This window comes from Vulpes vulpes, chromosome 3 (assembly GCF_048418805.1).
Source record: "Vulpes vulpes isolate BD-2025 chromosome 3, VulVul3, whole genome shotgun sequence".
In the NCBI taxonomy this organism is placed as follows: Eukaryota; Metazoa; Chordata; class Mammalia; order Carnivora; family Canidae; genus Vulpes; species Vulpes vulpes.
In genome coordinates, this window is record NC_132782.1 from 127,292,429 (window position 1) to 127,313,427 (window position 20,999).

Sequence of the window (20,999 nt, forward strand, 5' to 3'; positions counted from 1 at the left end):
TATAACATTATAGCTAAGGGCATGATATTGGCAGTCAGGTTGACCTGAATTCAAGTACTGAACCCACACTTTCTTAGTGATCTTGAGAGTGAGATACTGAACTGATCTCTGCTGGGTCCTGCTTACACATCTATAAAAATGGGGGCAAAAAGTTATGATAATGTCATTGGTACAACGTCTGCAAAAACACTTAGGAAAAACCCTGGCAACTAGAAAGCACTCAAAAGAAGAGTCAGACATATTTTGAATTTGTTCATATTTTACTTAAAATGTTGGATAAAGGACTTAATGTACTTTGCTGAATGTGCAGAGTATAGATCAGTGCATATCCCATCTATAAAAGTTGCACAACAGAAAATCTGATAGTGCCTATTCCTGTATCGTCAGTTTTAGGAGCATTCTAAAAAATAGTCACTTTATTGCAGAAGTAAATTATAAACACCTTTTGATCTAAAGGCATCAAACAGTATGGAAGTATAGACATCAAACCTGAGACTTCTTCAGCATCATCCACAGAGATAACTGTTAACAGTTTAAAATGCAATGTTCTAGGCATTTACCATTCCCACATACTAAATGTAATCATACTTTTTTAACTGAAAATGGGACCACATCATATATATTGTTCTGCTACTTGTTATTAACATTTCAGCATTATATCCTGGAGATATCTCTATGTTAGTTTTATTTTTTCTATTTATTTGTTTATTTTTAAAGATTTATTTATTTATGGGGGGAGGAGTAGCAGAGGGAGAGAATCTTTAGAGTCCCCACTGAGCATGGAGCCTGCCTTGGGGCGGGGGGGGGGGGGGGGGGGGGGAGCACAAGGCTCCCTCAATCCCACAACCCAAGAGATCATGACCTGCACTGAAACCGAGTTGGACGCTCGACAGACTGAGCCACTCAGGTGCCAGTGTTAGTTTTAAAAATTTTCTCGGATATTGTATGTGATGAACTATATTTTATTTAATAGCATAACTATCGGTGGTCATTTATGTTGTTTTCACTTTTGCTATGAAAAACAATACTTCAAGGGAGGTCTTTGTACTTGTAACCTTGTGTCTATGTACTAATGGAATGAATTCCTCAAAGTGAAGTTTCTGGATGAAAAGACATATACGTTTAGATATTGCCATTGCATTTTAAGTCTAATAAAGACTTATTTAAATAAATATATGAATTTATAGTCATAGACTCAAAGTCTATGAAGTGATATATGAATTACAAGAGAATCTCCAAATTTGAGATCTAAGAGGTTTATTAACACCCCTTATGTATTAAGTATTTATCCCCACATGTTTGTAGCTGAATGTTTATTTTTCTGATTAGTTTTTTCTAGCTTTGACAGTAATATTAGCTTATGTATACTAGGAACCAGGCACTATGCCAAGTGCTTTCCGAGAATTGTATCATTTAATTCTCCCCAGTTGCTCTGATATTGTTACTAATGGCCCTGTTTCACAGATAGGGAAAACGGATGTTTTACGAAGTTAAAGAGTTTGCTCAGAGTCACATTTACATTAAGTAAGGGCTCTGAGACTGACACCCTATTGGTTGGACATTAGACCCTCTACTCTTAGCGTTAGGCTGTAGAGCATAGTGATACTGGTTTTCTTAGGCAAAGACAATTCAAAGATGATCCTCTTCATAAATGCCTCACTGTCATTTCTCAGTAAGAGCTGAGGAGTACAGACTTTCATGTCACAGAGACTTGGTGTTTGATTTCAGTCTGTCCCTTTTAAACTGTGGGACATCAAACAGGTTATTTATTCAGTTTGAGCTTCCCTTTCTTCTTCTACGGAATAGAGATGACAGCATCTACCTTCACAGCATTGTGAGGGTTGTGTTGCACAAGCTGTATGAAGCCTCGACCTCAGGTCTGGCACATGGAAATCATTCCCTAAACGGGCGTTCCTAATCCTGCCACTACCAGCAGCTGATACTCCAGAAAGGAAGAAGGCCCCCTCTTTGACAAGTAGTCTTCATTCTTTTGCTTTAAAATAGGATGCCTGGCACATGCTAGGTACCAAGTTCCTGAATGTGAATTGACTTTGAACATATTGAATATATTATGAAGCAAATAAACATATCCATAAAGATATAAAGATTTATAGGAAAAAATTCTTGAAATAATCTATGAAAATCAAAACATTTTCATAAGACAATACTCATTTTTCCAATAGAAGTAAATTAACAGCAACATAAAACAACTGATTTTCTGTATCCCATTTCTCCTCTTTAAATTTCATATCTCTCCATATATCCCTGGATCCTTTTAGTACTTCAGTTTCTGGTTGAATTATGCTAATTTTCTCAGAGGACTTTAATCCATGTGTAAAGATGTATTTTTAAATAGCTATGCTTCACATATTTATCAGTATATTAGGTTCATTAACATTTTAAACTTGTTTTAGTAAAGCATAAATTTTTTTGGTGCTTGACTTATGTGTATTTTAGTATTTTATAAAAATCAATCTTTCAACTCCTAAATCCTTGAAATTCTTGATTTGCTAATATTTTCTTTCTTCTAGATGATGTTAAAATTATTAACAATTAGATGGGCAAAGTTCAATCTCTAATGAATTTATTATCTACTTAATTCATTGTATTTTAATTAATGTAAGCAAATTAAAACTACATTTCTTTTTGTATACACAGTGAGCACGAGTGAGTATTATAACCCACTTTCTGTTTTATTGCCAGCTAAAGCTATTATCAGGGAGTTTATTGTGGACTTAGCTCTAACAATTAATTGTGCAACAGTAGCTGTCCTAGGAGTCAAATGATTAGAGAAAAAACAAACGGAATTAAACTCAATTATTCAAAATTCCAGTTATCCAAAAATTAATATATGTTCCACACTATCTTGCCCATTAAAAATTCCTTTCTTTTGAAGGATTTAGTCATGCAAAGTAAAGCTCTACCTCCTTTTCACCAATAAAATTGAGTTCTGATGCTGTCATTAAACTCCTTGTATATTGGTTTAGTACATGGACCTTTGGATTCTCAAAAAAAAAAAAAAATTCTTAAATATATTGATGACTGCCTTTGAGATTTTTGCCTTTGGAGTCAGTTAAAGTAATCTTACCAGCATTATGACACTACTGAATGAGAGCTGTTAGAAGGGGGGAAAAGAGGGTGCATCTGTGGTCCCCATAAGGTTTCAGGGGATATTGAGTACTACCATCACAGGCATTGTGCTTTTGTCTCTAATAAAAAAAAAATGGTTTAATTGCATTACTAAATACACAGCAAAAACATAGCAGGCACTGTCAAAGTAAACTGAATAATGCTCCCCCTGAAATCAATTGTCCTTGTGGGTAGTACAGATCAGAATAGCAAACACCTGTACAATTTTTGTCCTGTGCTAGCCCTTTATATATATTAAATTATTTAATCCTCAAAACAATTCTATGAAGTTGTGATTGATTGTAATTTTATTATTTTATAGATGAAAAAAACAAAAGTACAATGAGATTAAGAAATTTTCACAAAGTTACACAGCTTGCAGGTAGTGGAGCTAGAATTTGAACCTAAGTAGTCAGCCCTGTTGTCTATCTGATGCTCTAACTAGTTCATCCTCAAATTGCCTTCTTTCTCAAATTCATATTAATAGTATTTATAAAATGTATGATGTTTAAATGAATGTGAGTTTTTCCTAATGCAACATCTGTACAGAATAAATTATTGGGTTCATATTGTTTCCCTTAAAATTACTTCCTTTAAAATCATGGGGACTAGTGTTTTGGTTATCTGTCATTGGTGACAGTGTGGTTAGGACACAGATTGATTAACTGGGATCATTCTTGGAAGATTTTTTGCTTTAGTATAATTTTTTTAAAGGCATAAGTGCTTAATAGACATTTATCAGATAGACAGATGGCCAGATGAATGGATAAATGAGACCTACATAAGCAAACTGATTAAATCATAATACCTTAATACTTAATACTTATATATCAATACATAACCCTATTGTTAATGGTAGCATTTTAAAATTTTTTTAAAGATATTTGCAAGTGATACTATTATTTTCTTAAGAAAAAAATCACCAAATCAGAATGATTAACCTTTAGTTGAAAATTTATGGCTTAGTTCTAGATCTTATTCTAGAACCAATCCAAAAATGTTCTGTGAAGTTTCTCAGAGAAGATCTATGACTTCAGCACATTGATTGGCATTTTAAGATGTAACTGTAAGGAAGGCCTAAACTGATTAGATGTCAAAAGGTACAGTTCAGTCTAGTCCACCAGTTTTCCTAGTAGGGCTGCTTTAGAACAAATCAGAGTTCTTGGCAACAGTGTTGGAATTCCAGTTCATTTGTTTGTTTGTTTAAACCTATAGCTTGTCTCAAAATTTGGGAATTCAGAATGGCTTGACCTTGATTGGAACAGTCCACGGTTGGAACAGAATGGCTTGATACAACTGAATTTCCAATTGGACATCAGGTTCATCTGGCCACCCCCATGTGGATGAGGGCTTAATTTAAATTGCATATTGCCTATGAGTTCATTTAAGCTTATAGGATTTCTATTTCTTGTTTTAAACCTTGTCATTTTCTTAAGGGTGGAGTCAGCATTCAATTCCTTAAGCCTCTCAAACTGGCTTCTTCCTTCCTGGTCTTTGGTCTAAAATCATTAATTACTATAGCAGTGACAAAATTATAAAAATCCTTTTCTGAATAGCTGTGATCCTGGAAATATTTATGTGTTTTAATTGACATATGTACAACTCTATATAGTACTGATACATGTATTTTCCTTACGCTGAAACTTTTTTTTTATCTTGAACCTATTATTTCTTTATTCCTGTCATTTTAAAACTAAAAAGAAATTTCTATATAACAATTTAGAAAGATCCTTTTATATACTTTCAAAAGATTTCTTTCCAGAAACCTTTCATGGTAGATAAAAGTCATTTTTAAAATCTATTCCCCATAAAAATGCTCTATGAGAACAGGTAGATTATACTTCATATTAAATCAGTTGAGTTACAAAGAAAACTAATCAAATGGAATTTATAATGGAAATAAAAACTGAATTTACTATTACCCAGTAACAGAAGGATCCATTTCTTCAGTTTTGGATCACATTTCCTCAAAGAACATAATTACTCTTAATTTTTAAGAAGATACCTTTATTAGTTTGAAAGGTTTTCATGTTCATTAGGTAGATTAGAAAGTTTTATAAAAGAAAGAAAAACATGAAATAGAAAATGTCTTATTGACCTAATTGAACATCTTCAAATGCCATTGAGGATTTGCTGGTGTTTTTTAACACCTGTGTAATAATGTTGCCCTTTAAATGTAACTGGTTAAATTTTCAAAGCTGTGTTCTGGGATTTTGCCATTTGATGTCCATTAATATCAATTGGAATATGTGGCCAAATCCCTGTGTACCACTTTGAAATTTTATCCCTTAGTGTTAATGATAGTCTTCTAACAGTGCAGTTAGAAATAAATTATTTATCTGCTTAGCTCAAATTTCCTTTACTCTCTAGGGTCAACTAAATAAGGGAGAAAAAAAAAAAAGAATCCCAGTGTTTATCACTTCAAAGTAACATGTATATGAAGAAACCATCAGCCTAGCATGTATTGAACATATCTGTTATATTATACAAATAAATAAATGTCAATCTAAAAGATTTATTTAGATTACATATTTCCTTTAAAATGCTTTTATGTAAATTTCATTCTTACTCAGATTTCTTTTTAGTACAGCTAAAGATTTGTATACATAAATGTGTATGTGGGTGTCAGCGTGTATCCTGGGTGTGTATCTTTGCTGTGCATTCTCCTGTCTACTCTGTTACCTTTACCTTCTGCGACAGACTAAGAAGTCACTGATATACATTTTGAAGTAGAAATAGGATCTTGACATTAAGTTTCTAATTTGCCCTAACTTACTGCTTTGTATTTCAGTGTCCCTTATGGAATTCTGAAGGGTCAGCATTAAACATTCTTGACTGAGAAACACTAATATCTAGAGGAAGATTTTAAAGTGTGGGAGCAATAGGAACAGACATTTCCACAAACATTTTTGGTGTTGAATGCAAAAGCATCAGTTACACATAAATTTAATATCTGAAATGGATGTGAACAGGATAAAAAGAAATCCACTTATTTTAAAGAAAATTCTTTGTGCTTCCTCAAAGAGAACACTCCCATAAATATGTATTGATAATGCTGGTGAAGATGCTTGTGGTGATGGAGGTAATGATAAAGTATTCACCACATGAGGCTGATTTTACCAGTTGCTTGTTTATGTTTTTGAGGCAATGTCAATTCTTGCACAAATAGAACTATTTTTAGTTCAGAAAATACCTTTAAAAGAACAATGGCTAAAGAATCCACATCAGAAATATCAAATTTTATTACAATGTGATGAAAGTATTAATTTACTTCAGGATATATCAAATTTTATTCCAATGTGATGAAAGTATTAATTTACTTCAGGATATATTAACCCTTGAGAGTTGAAAGCAGCTTTAATACAGTATAATCATTTTAAAAAATGACCCCCAAGGGTTCTGTCCATCCATGAAGTTTTCATTTTGATTAGAGAATAATATATTGGTAATGTCTGGCTGAGTGAAGTATAAGAAATTAAGCACATACTCTTTCATTACTAAATTCTAGAAAATCGTTCTTACCTTGGTTGAAACTTTCTAATATATGAAAAATCTGATTGGGCTCACTATATTTCATCAAATTGTGAATAATACATGTAAAAAGCAATATGGAATCTGTAGGTTTATCAGCACCTTGCTTGTTTTCACAGTATCTCTATTCACACCAGCTGCTTTATACTTAGTGGAAACATAACAGAGCTGTATGTCTATTTATGCACTGTATGTGATTGTTTTTCTTTTTCAAAATCTGCTGTTCCTTGTTCTTTTTAAAACAGATGCTTGAATATTCCATATAATCTTTTACATATTACTGTATATCAAATTGTATTATGCATGTATTTTATGCAGCAGTTCTAAAGTTGCTATAGCCACTTGCATAACACATTTGCTTGCAATAATAGCATCAAAATTCTTAAAATAAATGCACATCCATTTACAAATTAACATACTTTAAAACATGGCAATGTATATGTATCACGACACGCACACACACACACATATATCTTAAGTAAAGATAAAGAAAATTGACTTAGTCTAGTACACTATCATTAAATAATACATAATAATGATTATAAGGCAATATGCTCAAATGATCAATATGCTAACCATTGATTATTCTCATTTCCTGTAGGCACAGCTATCAGACCTATTGCTTTAAGAGCTGTGACCTCCATTGCTCGTGCTTTGCCTGGATTTCCCATTTTGGCCACTGGTGGAATTGACTCAGCTGAAAGTGGTCTTCAGTTTCTTCACAGTGGAGCCTCGGTCCTCCAGGTAGTACTTGGGTTTGCCGTTCAAAAAGCTCTATCTAACACATATAGTGTAAATTTTGTGACAACAAATGTATTCTTGTAGGGTCTCCTGAGAAAGAGACAGTGTGGGATTAAAATGGCAGCACTCGTTAAGTTCCTTTTGTGAGTCAAAAACAAACCTAAGGTTTATTTCCTGTCCTAGATAGAGCTTACAAACCCACTGTCTTTAAAAAATATATATATTTGCTTATCTCCTTGTTTCCAAAATAAATGAAAACAGATACCAAAATGCATACTGTAGAACTGGGGAAAAAAGAAATGCATGAAGAAATATGGGTAAAAGTAAAATCATGTTTGAAAAATAAAATGAAGTCAAGGGTAAGGCCAATATACAAAATCTGTGCTGTAAGGCACTGGAGGGATTACCAAATTTGACTCTGAATTTCTTGGCAACCAAAGCAAGGAAATTATTGGTTTCATAACTTTCAAAATATAAATTGATTGTTCAACTTCTTGTGGTTCAGAGCTAAAAGAAATTCTTCCATTACTGTCACAAAGGGATACTTTGAGATGTAATACATTATAGTCTTAATGCCATTTGTACATATAATTTATTACTTATTACTTATACACTTGCTTGTATTTATGTCACTCAGCAAAGGCCCAGTACAGTGCCTTGGCACATTATAGTATAAACATTTCTCTGAGGCCAGATATGCAGATTTGGATGGTCTGATTCAACCCAGGGATAAAATTTTTCATATGATGTCTAGACTGTGATCTCTCAGGTAATACTTTATTAATGGATTCTTACTACCTCCACCGAATGAAATTAGGAAGCATACAGTTTAGCTTCACTTATATACTCTGGCAAGAAAGTAGAGAACAAATATCTTGTTGCCAATTTGACAATCAGACTTAATGTCCTCTTACAAAATACAATCTAAGGTGGAAATAATATGTATCAGAATGCTAATAGAAGATATAAAGAAGAACCAAATGGAAAATTATGAAAGTTATGAAAACTAAAATGAAAATTGTAATAACTGAAATTTAAGACTCAGTTAATGGGCTCAGCAGCAGAGTGGAGAAAACAGAAGAAAGAATCGATGATGTGGAAGACAGAGCAATAGATCTTAACCAATCTGGACAACACAGAGAAAAAAGACTGGGGAAAAAAAATGAGCAGAACTTCAGGGAACTCTGAGACTATAACAAAAGATCAAACAATCAGAGGAGAGGTCACAGAAGGAGGGGATGACAAAGAAATAATGTTTGAAAACTTCCTAATTTTTTGTAAAAAGGCAAAATCCTATAGATTTAAGAAACTGAATGAATCTTAAATATGATAGATCTAAAGAAATCCTTACCAAAACACATCATAGTCAAACTTCTGAAAACTAAAGATAAAAAAGGACCTTGGAAACAAGAAAAAAAACATTTCACCTAGAGGGAACAAACAATTCTAATAGAAATAGATTTCTCATCAGAAAGTGGAAAGTCCAGGAAGTGAAACAGTATTTTTCAATTGTTGAAGGAAAAGAACTATCAACTCAGAATCCTATATCCTTCAGGAATGAAGGAGAAATCAACACATTCTTGACTGAAGAAAAACTAGAATTTATTGCCAAGAGACCATAGCTAAAAGAATGGCTAAAGGAAGTCCTTAAAAAGAAAGGAAATGTTAAAGGAAGTATTTGAGACATCAGGAAAGAAGGAAGAAAGAGCAAAGAGCAAAATAACCTCAAGGAAAATCTGAGGTTAATGTTTGTCTAGGCTTGAATATCACCTGAATTTACTTTCACAAACATGAAGAAATGTATGGACTGGAAGATACGAGTGGGTCATTAGTAGGCCCCAGAAAATATGCTTGTTCATTTCCAAATACATGATCTTGGGTAGGTCACACATGAGTAGGAAGATTGTTGACTTTCTACCATGTGCTGGTTCTAACTACTGCTACAGACAGTATTTCCACACATACCCAAGAGTTAAAGTTTTATCATGCTTCACTTTACTGCACTTTATAGATTTTTTTTTTTTTTAACAAACTGAAGATTTGTGAAGGGCACTTGGGTGGTTCTGTTGGTTAAGCATCAGCCTTTGGTTCAGGTGATGATTCTGGTGTCTTGGGATTGATCCCCTGCAACGGACTCCCTGCTCAGTGGTGAGTCTGCTTGTCCCTCTGTCCCTACCCCCGCTCATGCATGCTCTTTTTTTCTCTCTCAAATAAATACAATCTTAAAAAAAAAAATTGAGGGTTTGTGGCAACCCTGCATCAGATAAGTCCAACTGGCACCATTTTTTCCAATACCATTTGCTTACCTTGTATCTTTGTATCACATTTTGGTAAATCTTGCAGTATTTCATAGTTGTAAAGTTATTATACATATATTATAATGGCAAACTATGATCAGTAATTATGACTCACTGAAAGCTCAGTTGATGGTTAGCACTTTTTTTGCAATAAAGTATTTTTTAATTAAAGCATGTACATTTTTTATACATAATGCTATTGCAAACCTATTAGACTATAATATAGTGTAAACACAACTTTTATATGCACTGAGAAACAAAAAAATAATAATTTGATTAATGCATTATTTGCTTTATTGTGGTGGTCTGGAACCAAATCCACAATATCTTTGCGGTATGCCTGTACTTTGATTGCCATCACCTGAAGCTTGGAGGATGCAAGTAATGTAGTCAAAGTCACATGACTAGTGCTGGAGCCAGAACTCAGACATCAGGTTTCACAACTGAAAAGCCAGTGCTCTTCCAACTGCTCACGTTGCCTGTCCCCACTCCTAAAACTTCTAAGGTGAGAAAATCAGTAATAGGCAGGTCTTTCCCACCTACTCAAGCCTGACATAGTCAGGCTATGGCTTATTCCTTAGAGAAAGGATGCAAAGAAGAGAAGAAATGTGAAAAGATAGAAAAATAAATCACCACGTGTTCCGAGGAGAGGTGTACCATACATAGTACATGGTTGTGGACTATGTATGTGAATATATGTAAAATGCTATGTGTCCTCCCAAAAATGTGTGGTGAAATGATCATTCAAATTGTGATTTTCGCTCAGGCCCATCTTGGATCAAGAAGCAAGGAATTACTCAAAGCAACTTAAGAATATATAGCCTGTTGTTTCCATGCATCAGGGGAACCTGGAATTAGAACTGTAGGAACCAATTGGGCAGTTCTCAAGAGAGATCTCTTCCATCTCTCTGTTATGGTCCATGTGATTTCTCCCTTGGAGGAATCCATAGTTCTGTTCACTATTTCTCTCTCCATAGCTTACCTCTTGTTTCTGCCTCCTCTGAACTTCTGCCTGCCACACGGCACTTGAGCCCACTCTACATGGTAGCTCCAACTTTCACATGAAATATCTCAGTTTAATATCTCTTAGCTCAGATTTCAAAAGAGGAAACTTGTTTTGCTCAATTATCTGTTCATGCCAGGCCCCATCTTAAAACATGGGTCACCAAGTGTATGAACTGTTTGGTATGTAGCAGAAACACACATTTGTTGAAAGAATGTGTTAAAATGAGTATGTTGGAGTTGTACTTTTTTTTTTTTCTAACTGGATTCTGAAAAGGAGATGAAAGGGTTAACATGGTCTATAAAGTAGTTGCCAAAGACTTCCTCTTCAGCTCCAGCTAGGACCTGCAGATAGACTTTCCAGCCATGTAAAATATTGGTTCCCAGATGATTTTATAAAAATGCAAAGTTCTGAATGTAGGCTTCTTCTGGTAGAAGGTTACAGATTATGTATCAGTTCCACCATTAGCTTGAGTCAGAGTTTTATTTGGCCAGACATATTTTTAAACCAATGTTAGCTAAAGTCTGAACTGAATCTAAATCGCTATTAAGATATACTTAGGATGGTTATGAGAGGGAAGATCCTTGAATTTAGAATTTTGGCTTTGCATTTGCATGGAGTGGAGAATGTGCAACATTTCTGTGTCTCTCCTATTGTAACTGAATTAGACCCCATTCCACTCCCTGGTCCTGGATTAATCTAACCTTTCATTTTTTATACTCCTGGGCTGCTGAATATTATTAAAGAAATTCAAGTAACTCTGCCAATTGGATTTATTTCAAATTCACAATGTTTAATGTCAGCTGGGCCTTGGGTGCTAGTCAGCATCTGTTTTTATTTATCTTTTTTTTTTTAATCCCCATAGAATTCTCCCCAGTAGTTAGTTCATATCTTTTTCATACACTTCACGGCCCTAAATCCTCCCTCATCACCCTCTATTTCTCTGATGCCATTTGCTCCCTGGCTCTTATCACCCAATTCTGTCCCCTTCTCTGGTTCTGTAATATTTCTCTTGAAGAGCTCATCCACTTACATATCTTTGGGTGGAGTACTGTCAAATCTACCTTTTTAATGATTTGTACTCAGAAGTGAGGTACATACTGACGAGATGCATTTTTTACAAGGTGTGATCAGACAAATGAAATGTATTTATGTATCAGGGTGATGGTGCTGTTCCACTGGGGTATATAGAAGGAGAAGTAATGGGTACAGAAATAGTGACATAAATATTTTGATTCTGATCTTTATATGCATACGTAGACTACTTAGGTAGGTGAGTTCACTACTGGAATAAGGATTTTGTCAGTAATTTCAAATTCAGGTTTAAATGAATTCAACAGCTATGACCTTCTATGTGACTTTAGAAAAAGTACCGACATTTCAAAATGGAAAGCTAAAGTGTTTTCATAAGTTGGGGAAGTATGATAGAACATGCCTTTCTTGTTAAGCATCATGTATCACAAAGAATCATTTGTACATTTGTTCATTCAATAATTATTTATTGAGAACCTACTACATCCCTATTCTAGGAATTTGGAATTCTTCTGTGAATAGAACAGGCAAAAGTCCATTATCTTTGGGACTTACATTTTAGTGAGGTAAGAGACATAATGTATAATAAATATGAACTGTAAGTATATTATATGGTATGTAAGATGTTAAGTGCTATGGGGAAAAAAAAGCCTTATTATAAAGGTAGCATTTGTATGAATAATTGGAGTTGGTGAATTAAGGAAATTTTTATTGAAGGGAAATACTTATGTTCTAGCACCATTGCTTAAATTTTTAGTTGAGAGTTAACTGAAATATAAAAATTACAAAATAATTGTAGATCACCTTGAAGTTTATAAACAAATGTCTCTTGTTGCCTTTTAATAGGTAACTTTTGACATCTTCTTACCATTTCTAGTAATGTATCATTTCTCAGTGGCACTGTTTATTTCTATTATCTTATTCTGTAACCTGCTTTGACAAGGATGTTAACATTTCAATGGTGAAACATCCAATAACTCTACCTTCAGTGAATGTTGAATATAAAAACTAGGGAATTAGCTAGAGAGTAATTTGGGTTCCAGATCATTTCCCTAGTACATCTTTGGAGTGAAAATGACTTTTACAACAGAACCAGATACAATACTGTGGCCAAGAAATATGGTTCAAAACCGATTATGGGTTTGTGTTCTTGGGTAACTGCTCCTATAACTTTGTCAGTCCGCTAAATTGACTTCTAATTTATTTATGCAAACTCCAGTGTGTTTGAAATGTGATTTTTCTTCTTACTTGATAGGTTTTCATTAGTTAGAATATGCAAGTTAAAGCTCTAAAAATGACAGATCAAAATTTTTAGTAAATTTCAAATACTGAAATTTATAAATACTTCCTTGTTAAATTATGGTTTCAAACTCTTCATGAAGTCTTGAGGCCTTAAAATATTTTTTGGGGAGGTTACTCTGAAAAATAGAAGTTTGCTTCTGGCTACCAATTAGTTATTCATGAAGAGGATAGTAAATAAATAATGTGCATAATAGTCCTTTAACATAGTTTGAAGAGAGGACTTTAATAAATTAAATCTGAGTATTTTTGTTATTTTTTTTACTGTAAGTTTTAGTTTTTTACTCCCAGACCTAGCCTTCCCAATGAGCCCAAATCCCTTTCTTCTGATTTAAGTAATAGTGTGCAGTTTCTGTTAATAAAAAACTATTTAGAGATTCCTGTTGCAAACAAAACCCAGACTGAGTCCATTGCTTTTAGTGATAGGTTTCATCACAAAATGTTCAATCTCCTCTATTGTATATAGATAGATAATATAAGTACTATGCTGCCTTTTTTTTTCACTGAATGACTCTGAGTTTCTATAGTTTAATTTAATGATATTGCCTTTACAATTTAATCTCTTAAGGACTGTGATTCAAGACATTGGAAATTACAGGAAGCCATCAGTTCATTCATGTACAATTATGACCTGTGCCTTCATTGAGATTGTATGTGTGGGTTTTTTTTTTTTTATTCCATTTCTTTTGTTAGGATTTGTCACTGAAGTTAATAGAAAACCCTGAAATTCAACAGGAAAAGGGAGCGTAGTGGGCATTTACTGTGAAGAGCCATAGTCGCATGATGGACGCTCACTAAACGAAGATAACCAAATCAATCCTTAACAATAATCAAAGCTGTTCTAATGGAGCTAGTTGAAGTTAAATGGAATTTTTTAATGTGATCAGGAGATGTATTATTTTATTAAAACTAAGGAAAAAGAAGTAATTGAAGCAGACGATGACACTGTTTCCACATGAGTGCAGATGCATTACCGACATTGTCTTGTGGTCATAACACACAGGAAGACCTTAGTTCTTCAACTCTATTGACAGGGATCTTGAGGTGATAAAAATTTTGTACACTATATTCTAAATTTTTATTGGGTAGGTGGGAAAGAGTTATTCAATGATTTCTTATTTTTTCTTCCATCTTCATTCACTTTAAAGTCAGGCTATGATATATGAAAAAAGAATAGTTGATACCATTCAAAGCTTTTTTTTTTAATGGCATCAGAACCATTTCACAGAGTTAGTTAAAATAGACATATTTTTCTTTCCACTCTGCAGTTTCTTATTTCCTAGATTTAATGAGTATTTCGTTTACAATTTTAAGAACAATATGCAAGCAGGTATTGAAAAAAATAGAAACTATATTGTCAGAGCAATATATAAGAAAAAATATGCTTTTAGTATCCATTCAATGAAATTCCAATTACCATGTCAATTATTACATTATTTTAAATTACTTTAATGGATGGTTACTTTTAACAGAAAAGATTTTAATTTTTGAAAAGCATCGTGATTCCCATGCAACAACGTTGTTTATAAGCAAACAGAGGAAATTAAATGGAAACCTGTTAGGCCTTCAATGATTGTACACTCTCCACTTGATAGAAAGATTAACATCTAAATTCAAAGGAAATTAATTGAAATTACATCTAATCTTTTTAGAAGACAGTTTTAACATAAGAAAAAGTAACAGTATCATGCAATAACTGCAATAACTGTGGGTTTTTTTGTGCGAAAATAACCATGAATTAGTGAAAATGTTTGCAGATACAGCTATATGAAATTTTTGATCTTGTATAAACTTCTTTGGCTAAAGATTTTTTTTTCTAACTCTCACCAGATCTTTTATGTTGTCTGCTCTTTTATGCATTGCATGTAGAGATATGGTAAACCACTAGTTACATTTCTTGGTATAAAATCTTCAATTCCTGACCACAGTTTTAAACAATTTATTCTTTTATTCATTTTTTTAAAAGATTTTATTTTGTGTGTGTGAGAGAGAGAGAGCGAGCCCGCACACATGTGCAGGAGTAGGGGGCAGAGAACAGAGAAGGGCAGAGGGAAAAGCAGACTCCCTGCTAAGCAGGGAGTCCAATATGGGACTTGATCCCAGGACCTTGAGATCATGACCTGAGCCCAAGGCAACCATTTAACTGAATGAGCCACCCAGCCGCCCTCAGTTTTTTTTTTAATCCCATTTGTTTAGATATTCTTATGTTACACATTATTTTCCAAAAATTATGTTTTCTTTGTTGCTTTTCTCTCAACCTTTCAAGTTTATCAATATCATTTGAAATGAGTTCTGATTGGATGTAACTGATTTTTTTAATAACCATCCCATAACTATCTATCCAAATGACTGTGAGAAATAATCACTTTGGGAGCAACATATTTTGAATATCATCAGAAACTACTCTTCATACTTTGAGAGTGGATTTGATTTCCTATAAACAAAGCTAGAGAGTTGACTACTGAACTGAATTAGACATATGAAGTCTCTTTTTTCTGGCAGTTCATGAACTGACTTTAATAAACAGCTCAAAAAAGAGGTGTTACAAAATTCTTCTGAGCAATGCCAACCAAAGTGATTATTTAGAAAAGGCCACATTCATTTGGATATGTATAATTGTGTATTTGTCTTAAAATCTACCTCAATATTTTATGGGCTCTAATACTAAGTTAGGGTTCAGAATTCAGACTGTATAAATATTTAGAAAAATTTGTGCCATAACCATTTTATGGTAAAGAATATTCATGATCTGATGAATATTACCTTCTGTTTTTCAAAAAGTCTTTTCCAATTATTAATTCATTTGGCTCTTACAGAGCTATAGCGGTATCAGTAAGCATTTTTAACCCCACTTTACAGATTTGCAAATTGGCAATGTACTAGAGTTTATTTTGTCAACTGGCTAACCCAGTAGGATTAGAAACCATGTTTCCTGATTTCTGCTCCATGATATGTTTCTGCATCCCCTACAATCTGTGTTACTGTGCTTAAGAAATGGGCTAGCAAAATGGAAGAGAACTTCATCATAAACACGTGAATGTTCTCTCTGTTCTAGACTTATTAATGGGTGATTCATTCTCAATTCTTATACTACACCTGTGCAGAGTTTACCCCAATCTTACCGTTTTATAGGTGAACTCCTTGGACTTTGTTAAATAATTTTTTCATCGTGATAAGTGTACTCTTTAATCCCCATCACCTATTTCACTCACCCCCCACCTCCCTCTCCTCTGATAACCTTAAGTTTGTTCTCTTTAGTTAAAAGTCTCTCAGTTTGTCTTTCTTTTTTCTCTGTGATCATTTGTTTCTTAAATTCCTTATATATGAGTGGCAGTATATAGTATTTGTCTTTCTCTTATTAACATTTCACTTAACATTATACTCTCTAGTTTTATCCATGTTGTTGCAAATGGCAAGATTTCATTCTTTTTATGACCAGTGATACTGAATTGTGTGTGTGTGTGTGTGTGTGTGTGTGTATCTCACATCTTCTTAATCCATTCATCTATTAGTAGATATTTGTGCTGCTTCCATAGTTTGATTATGGTAAATAATGCAGCAATAAACACAGGACATGGGGGTGCATGTATCCTTTTGAATTAGTGTTTTTGTATCTTGCAGTAAATATCCAGTAGTGTGATTACTGAATCATTGGGTATTCCATTTTTAATTTTTTGAGGAACCTTTGTACTGTTTTCCACAGAGGCTGCACCAGTTTGCATTCTCACCAACCGTGTAGGAGGATTGTTTTTTTTTTTCACATCCTCGCTGATAAACTTGTTTCTTGTATTTTTTATTTTAGCCATTCTGACAGCAATGAGGTGACATCTCATTGTAGTTTAAATTCTTATTTTAATCCTAGATAATTAACATAAAGTGTTATATTAGTTTCAGGTGTAAAATATAGTGATTTAACAATTCCATACTCTCATTGTAGTTTTCATTTGCATTTCCCCAATGATAAGTGATGTTGAGCATCTTTTCATGGTCTGTTGGCCATCTGTATGTCTTCTTTGGAGGTTCATGTCTTCTGCCCATTTTTAGGTGGGTTATTTGTTTTTTTGTATTTTGAGTTGTATCAGTTCTTTATGTATTTGGAATACTAATCCTTCATTGGCTATGTCATTTGCAGATATCATCTCCTATTCAGTAGGTTGTCATTTAGTTTTATTGATTTTTTTCTTCACTGTGCAGAAAGTTTTTATTTTGATGTAGTCCCAGTAGTTTATTTTTGCTTTCATTTCCCTTGCCTCGGAGGAGACACATCTAGAAAACAGTTACTATGGCCAATGTCAGAGAAATTACTGCCAACACTCGGTTCAAGGATTTTTTTTTTTTTTTTATAGTTTCAGGTCCCACAGTTACTCTTTGCTAAATAAGTTACCTTGGACTTCTTCAGTTTGCAACGTTACTTTGAATTCTGATAAATTTCCACATGCTGAGCAAAGGACATTCTGAGCTTTCTAAAAACTGGCAATCCAGGTGCTTCTGAGTTCTGTTTTGGGGAAATCTAGAAATCCAAATTCTTAAGTAACATTTAACATGGAAGCAGAGTAACTTACAAAGCAGATTCAGGACAAGCAAAGAATACACACATGACTGGTGCAATACAAGATGATAAAGCTGATTAATGATAAATATGTGATCCTATCCTAGGATGTAGAAACTTAATTATACCTCTAACACGGAGGTGACATGGGAAAGAGAAGATTTTGTGGAAAAGCTTAACAATAAGGTCAACACAAACAGCTTATTGATATAGCTTCCCCCCGAAAAGCTGATATGATGTTAGTTGCATCTGAAATATGACTTCTAGAAAAAGAGAAGTAATGTCCCCACTGAACTCTCATCAGATGACATCTCCTTTTATCATATAGTATGTCCCCACAATTGCCAGGCATGGTTCTAGCCATGAGAAAACAAAGATGTTCCCAGACAACTGACAGTGCCTTCAGCAACCTTACAGTCTATAACCTCCCTCAGTGGAGTGATAAGATAAATGAGTCCAGACTCAAATGAGTAAAAAAAAATAGCCAGCTATGCAGAAGACTGGGAGAACAGTGTCTTCCTGCCAAAAGGAAGAGCAAGGGCAAAAATACAAAGTCTGTAGAGTTCGAGAGTGAGAACAGTCTTGCCCTGTTTCAGGACTGGCAGGGGGCACAGCAGATGTAAAGATGATAGGAGGTAAAGGTACATAGGCAGAGTTGGATCTTATAGGGCACTTTAGGCCATAATATTTATATGTTATTTTATGTTTAATGGAAAACTATTGAAGAGTGACAGTCTTTACATTTCCACAGGCTGACTCCACACCCCTTTTCTCTTTATCTCCTCAGATCCAGGAGCAAATAAATGCCCAGTGGGCCCTTTGTACTTCCATGGCATTTTGTTCGCTTTTTAATTAATGGTTTTTATCCTCTCAAGATTTCAATTCCCTCTTCTTCTAAGGATACCGGCAGCCTCCTTCATCCTTGGCTAGTTGCCTTGCAGATAATTTTTTGATTATTCCCAAGGATAATGGCCCCCCAAATGTGACTATCAACACAAGCTGATCACTTCTAGAGGAAACATATCTCTGAGTTCATGTTTTGTTAATCATCACAACACTAAAAAGACTATTAAATATTAATTCAAAAATCAGACTAACACAAATCCCTTTCCAGAATCACTTAGTTTTATCATGTGTTTCATGTGTATATATAAATTTTCCCCCAAAGATTCAGATTAGAATAGATTGTTTATGTCATTCTGTTTTTTCTTGCAAGAAAAGAATGAAAATACAGACCATGAAAGACATTTTACAGTTGATTCCTCATAAATGCCTACCTCCCTAAGAGTTTCTAATCATGGCTTTCCATTTTTTATACACCTATTTTGCTTTGTAGGTGCTGTCCTGATTTTTTATCACTTAGTTACATTTTTGAAATGACACTGAATTATTAGCTTATTATAATAATGATGTTCCTGGGGTTATAGCCATTCTTCTTTTTTTAAAAGATTTAAAATTTTATATATTTGATAGAGAGAGTGAGAGCAAGAGAGTGCACAAGCAGGAAGAGCCTGATGTAGGGCTCCATCCCAGGACCCAAGACAGATCAGGACCCAAGATCAGGACCCAAGACAGACACTTAACCGACTGAGCCACCCAAGCGCCGTTGGCCACTCTTCTTTTTAAATGACTTCTGTCTGCCTTATCCTTATTTTAATGGGAACAAAACAGAGTTAGTATTTTTTTCAGGCTATTTTAAAACTGATTCCTTTGATTTTTGAGCACATTTTTATGTTTGGGAGCAGCAGTTTCTTTTTGCAATGGTAACAAACCAAACTTTAGGAACTTTTATCCTCCTGACACCTACAGAAGTGTACAAGTTTCATGTAAGTCTTATAGTAAGCCTCATGCTTGGTCACCAACCCCCACAATATATGCACAGCAAACTAGACTCCCTGGAGTTATTTTCTTTGGAAAAGATCCAGTCATCATTTTAGTTGTGGTGCATTCTGATCTTATTCCAGTTTTCCTTTTTTTTTTTTTTTCTTTTTCTTTTTTTATTTCCTGTTGAGACACTCCTGATTTTCTTCCTAACCCATTTCTAATGGAGCAGATTTTGGTCTGATTTCTCACTGTCTTCACAGATTAGAAAATGTGAAGATTCATTTATTGACTATCTGGTCTTGATGTGGGATGTGTCTAAGGCTGCGTTGATGGAGTAGAAAAGAGAAGGGAGGAAGGCCTTGCTAGACAGTCGCTGTACCACAATGCCTGGGGCTCTGAGCCACAACTAGAACTGAGCTTGAGAACAACTTTAGAAAGATTGGTGGTGTGTCTTCTTCCCGAGGTTCTGCCTTCCACCTCCGTATCACAGGTTAGGTTTTGTTTATCTGGCAAACTGATGTTCTCAACTTCTCCGTGGTTAATGCATTTATTTAGTAAACCTTGTTGTTGGTTCCTAGCATTTGTCAAAAACCTCAGTTCACTGTAGTTGAATATTCTTAGCAGTACCGTGTGCCATTGTTATGTACCCAGATTTGGTTGTATTGTCATGGATAGTGTGATAGTTAAGAAGTTCCACCGTCCTTTGTTCAACTGCCAGCCCCACCATTTAATGGCTGGAGAAACTTGAGCTAATTATTTAACTTGCATAAACTTCTGTGTATTCACCTATAAAATAGGACTTATATAGTACCTATCCCACTGAGTTGTTATAAGAAAGAAGCGATATTTAATATGTTAAAGGGAATATCACAAATCTGAGTCACAGTCTCTGGAAGGTCTCCTTCTTGCTCCAGCCACCCTGGTTCATTTACTCTTCTCACCATCCAGCAATGCCTGACACATCAGGGAGACTTCAGCATCCTGGGGCAGCTCTGAAGATTCATTGTAAAATGAATATCAACTGTGAATATATTTGTCTTTAATTATAAACTCCTAGAAAAAAGAGTAACAGGATTATGTAATTCCAGTCATGCAACTGACATTTATTAAGGGTTTTTCTGGTACAGAAAACAATGATTTACTGAGAAATAAAGAATAAGCAAAGAATTTGAATGCACATTTATTTTTGCAGTATTAATTGTGAGTCTTGATGCAAATAATAATTATGAGAGAAATTATAGTAAAATATCAAAGCTCTTACAGGCCTAAAAATATTTTAGAAAGACTTTTATTATAAATCACAACTATATCTCCAATTGAGAAGTTTACAAGATGAATGATAAGCTTAAGGTTTATGAGAAGTTGTAAAGGCAATTGCTATTAGGAAATCTTTTTAGGTCAGTGACTCCTAACTCACAATTCAGAAACCAGGCTTAAACCAGATGATCTGTCTAGCCTAGAAGCATAATCAAGTTTAACACTGAAATACAAGCTTATGATTAGTTCCCTCAGATAGAAGAATTAATAACAGTTAAGAATTTGACACAAACATGAGGAAATATGGACTTCATCAGAAATATTCTGTGCAGATATG

General features: G+C 34.2%; 1 protein-coding gene across 4 annotated transcripts in view; it reads left to right on the forward strand.

Moving 5' to 3' along the window:
* Positions 1–20,999, forward strand: part of DPYD (dihydropyrimidine dehydrogenase) — a 793,145-nt gene that overhangs the window by 640,703 nt on the left and 131,443 nt on the right. For all 4 annotated transcript variants that reach the window (XM_072754539.1, XM_072754541.1, XM_072754540.1 and 1 more), the window contains one exon: positions 7,262–7,404. In XM_072754539.1, the coding sequence (XP_072610640.1) occupies positions 7,262–7,404 (143 nt within the window). The remainder of the gene's footprint in view (positions 1–7,261; positions 7,405–20,999) is intronic.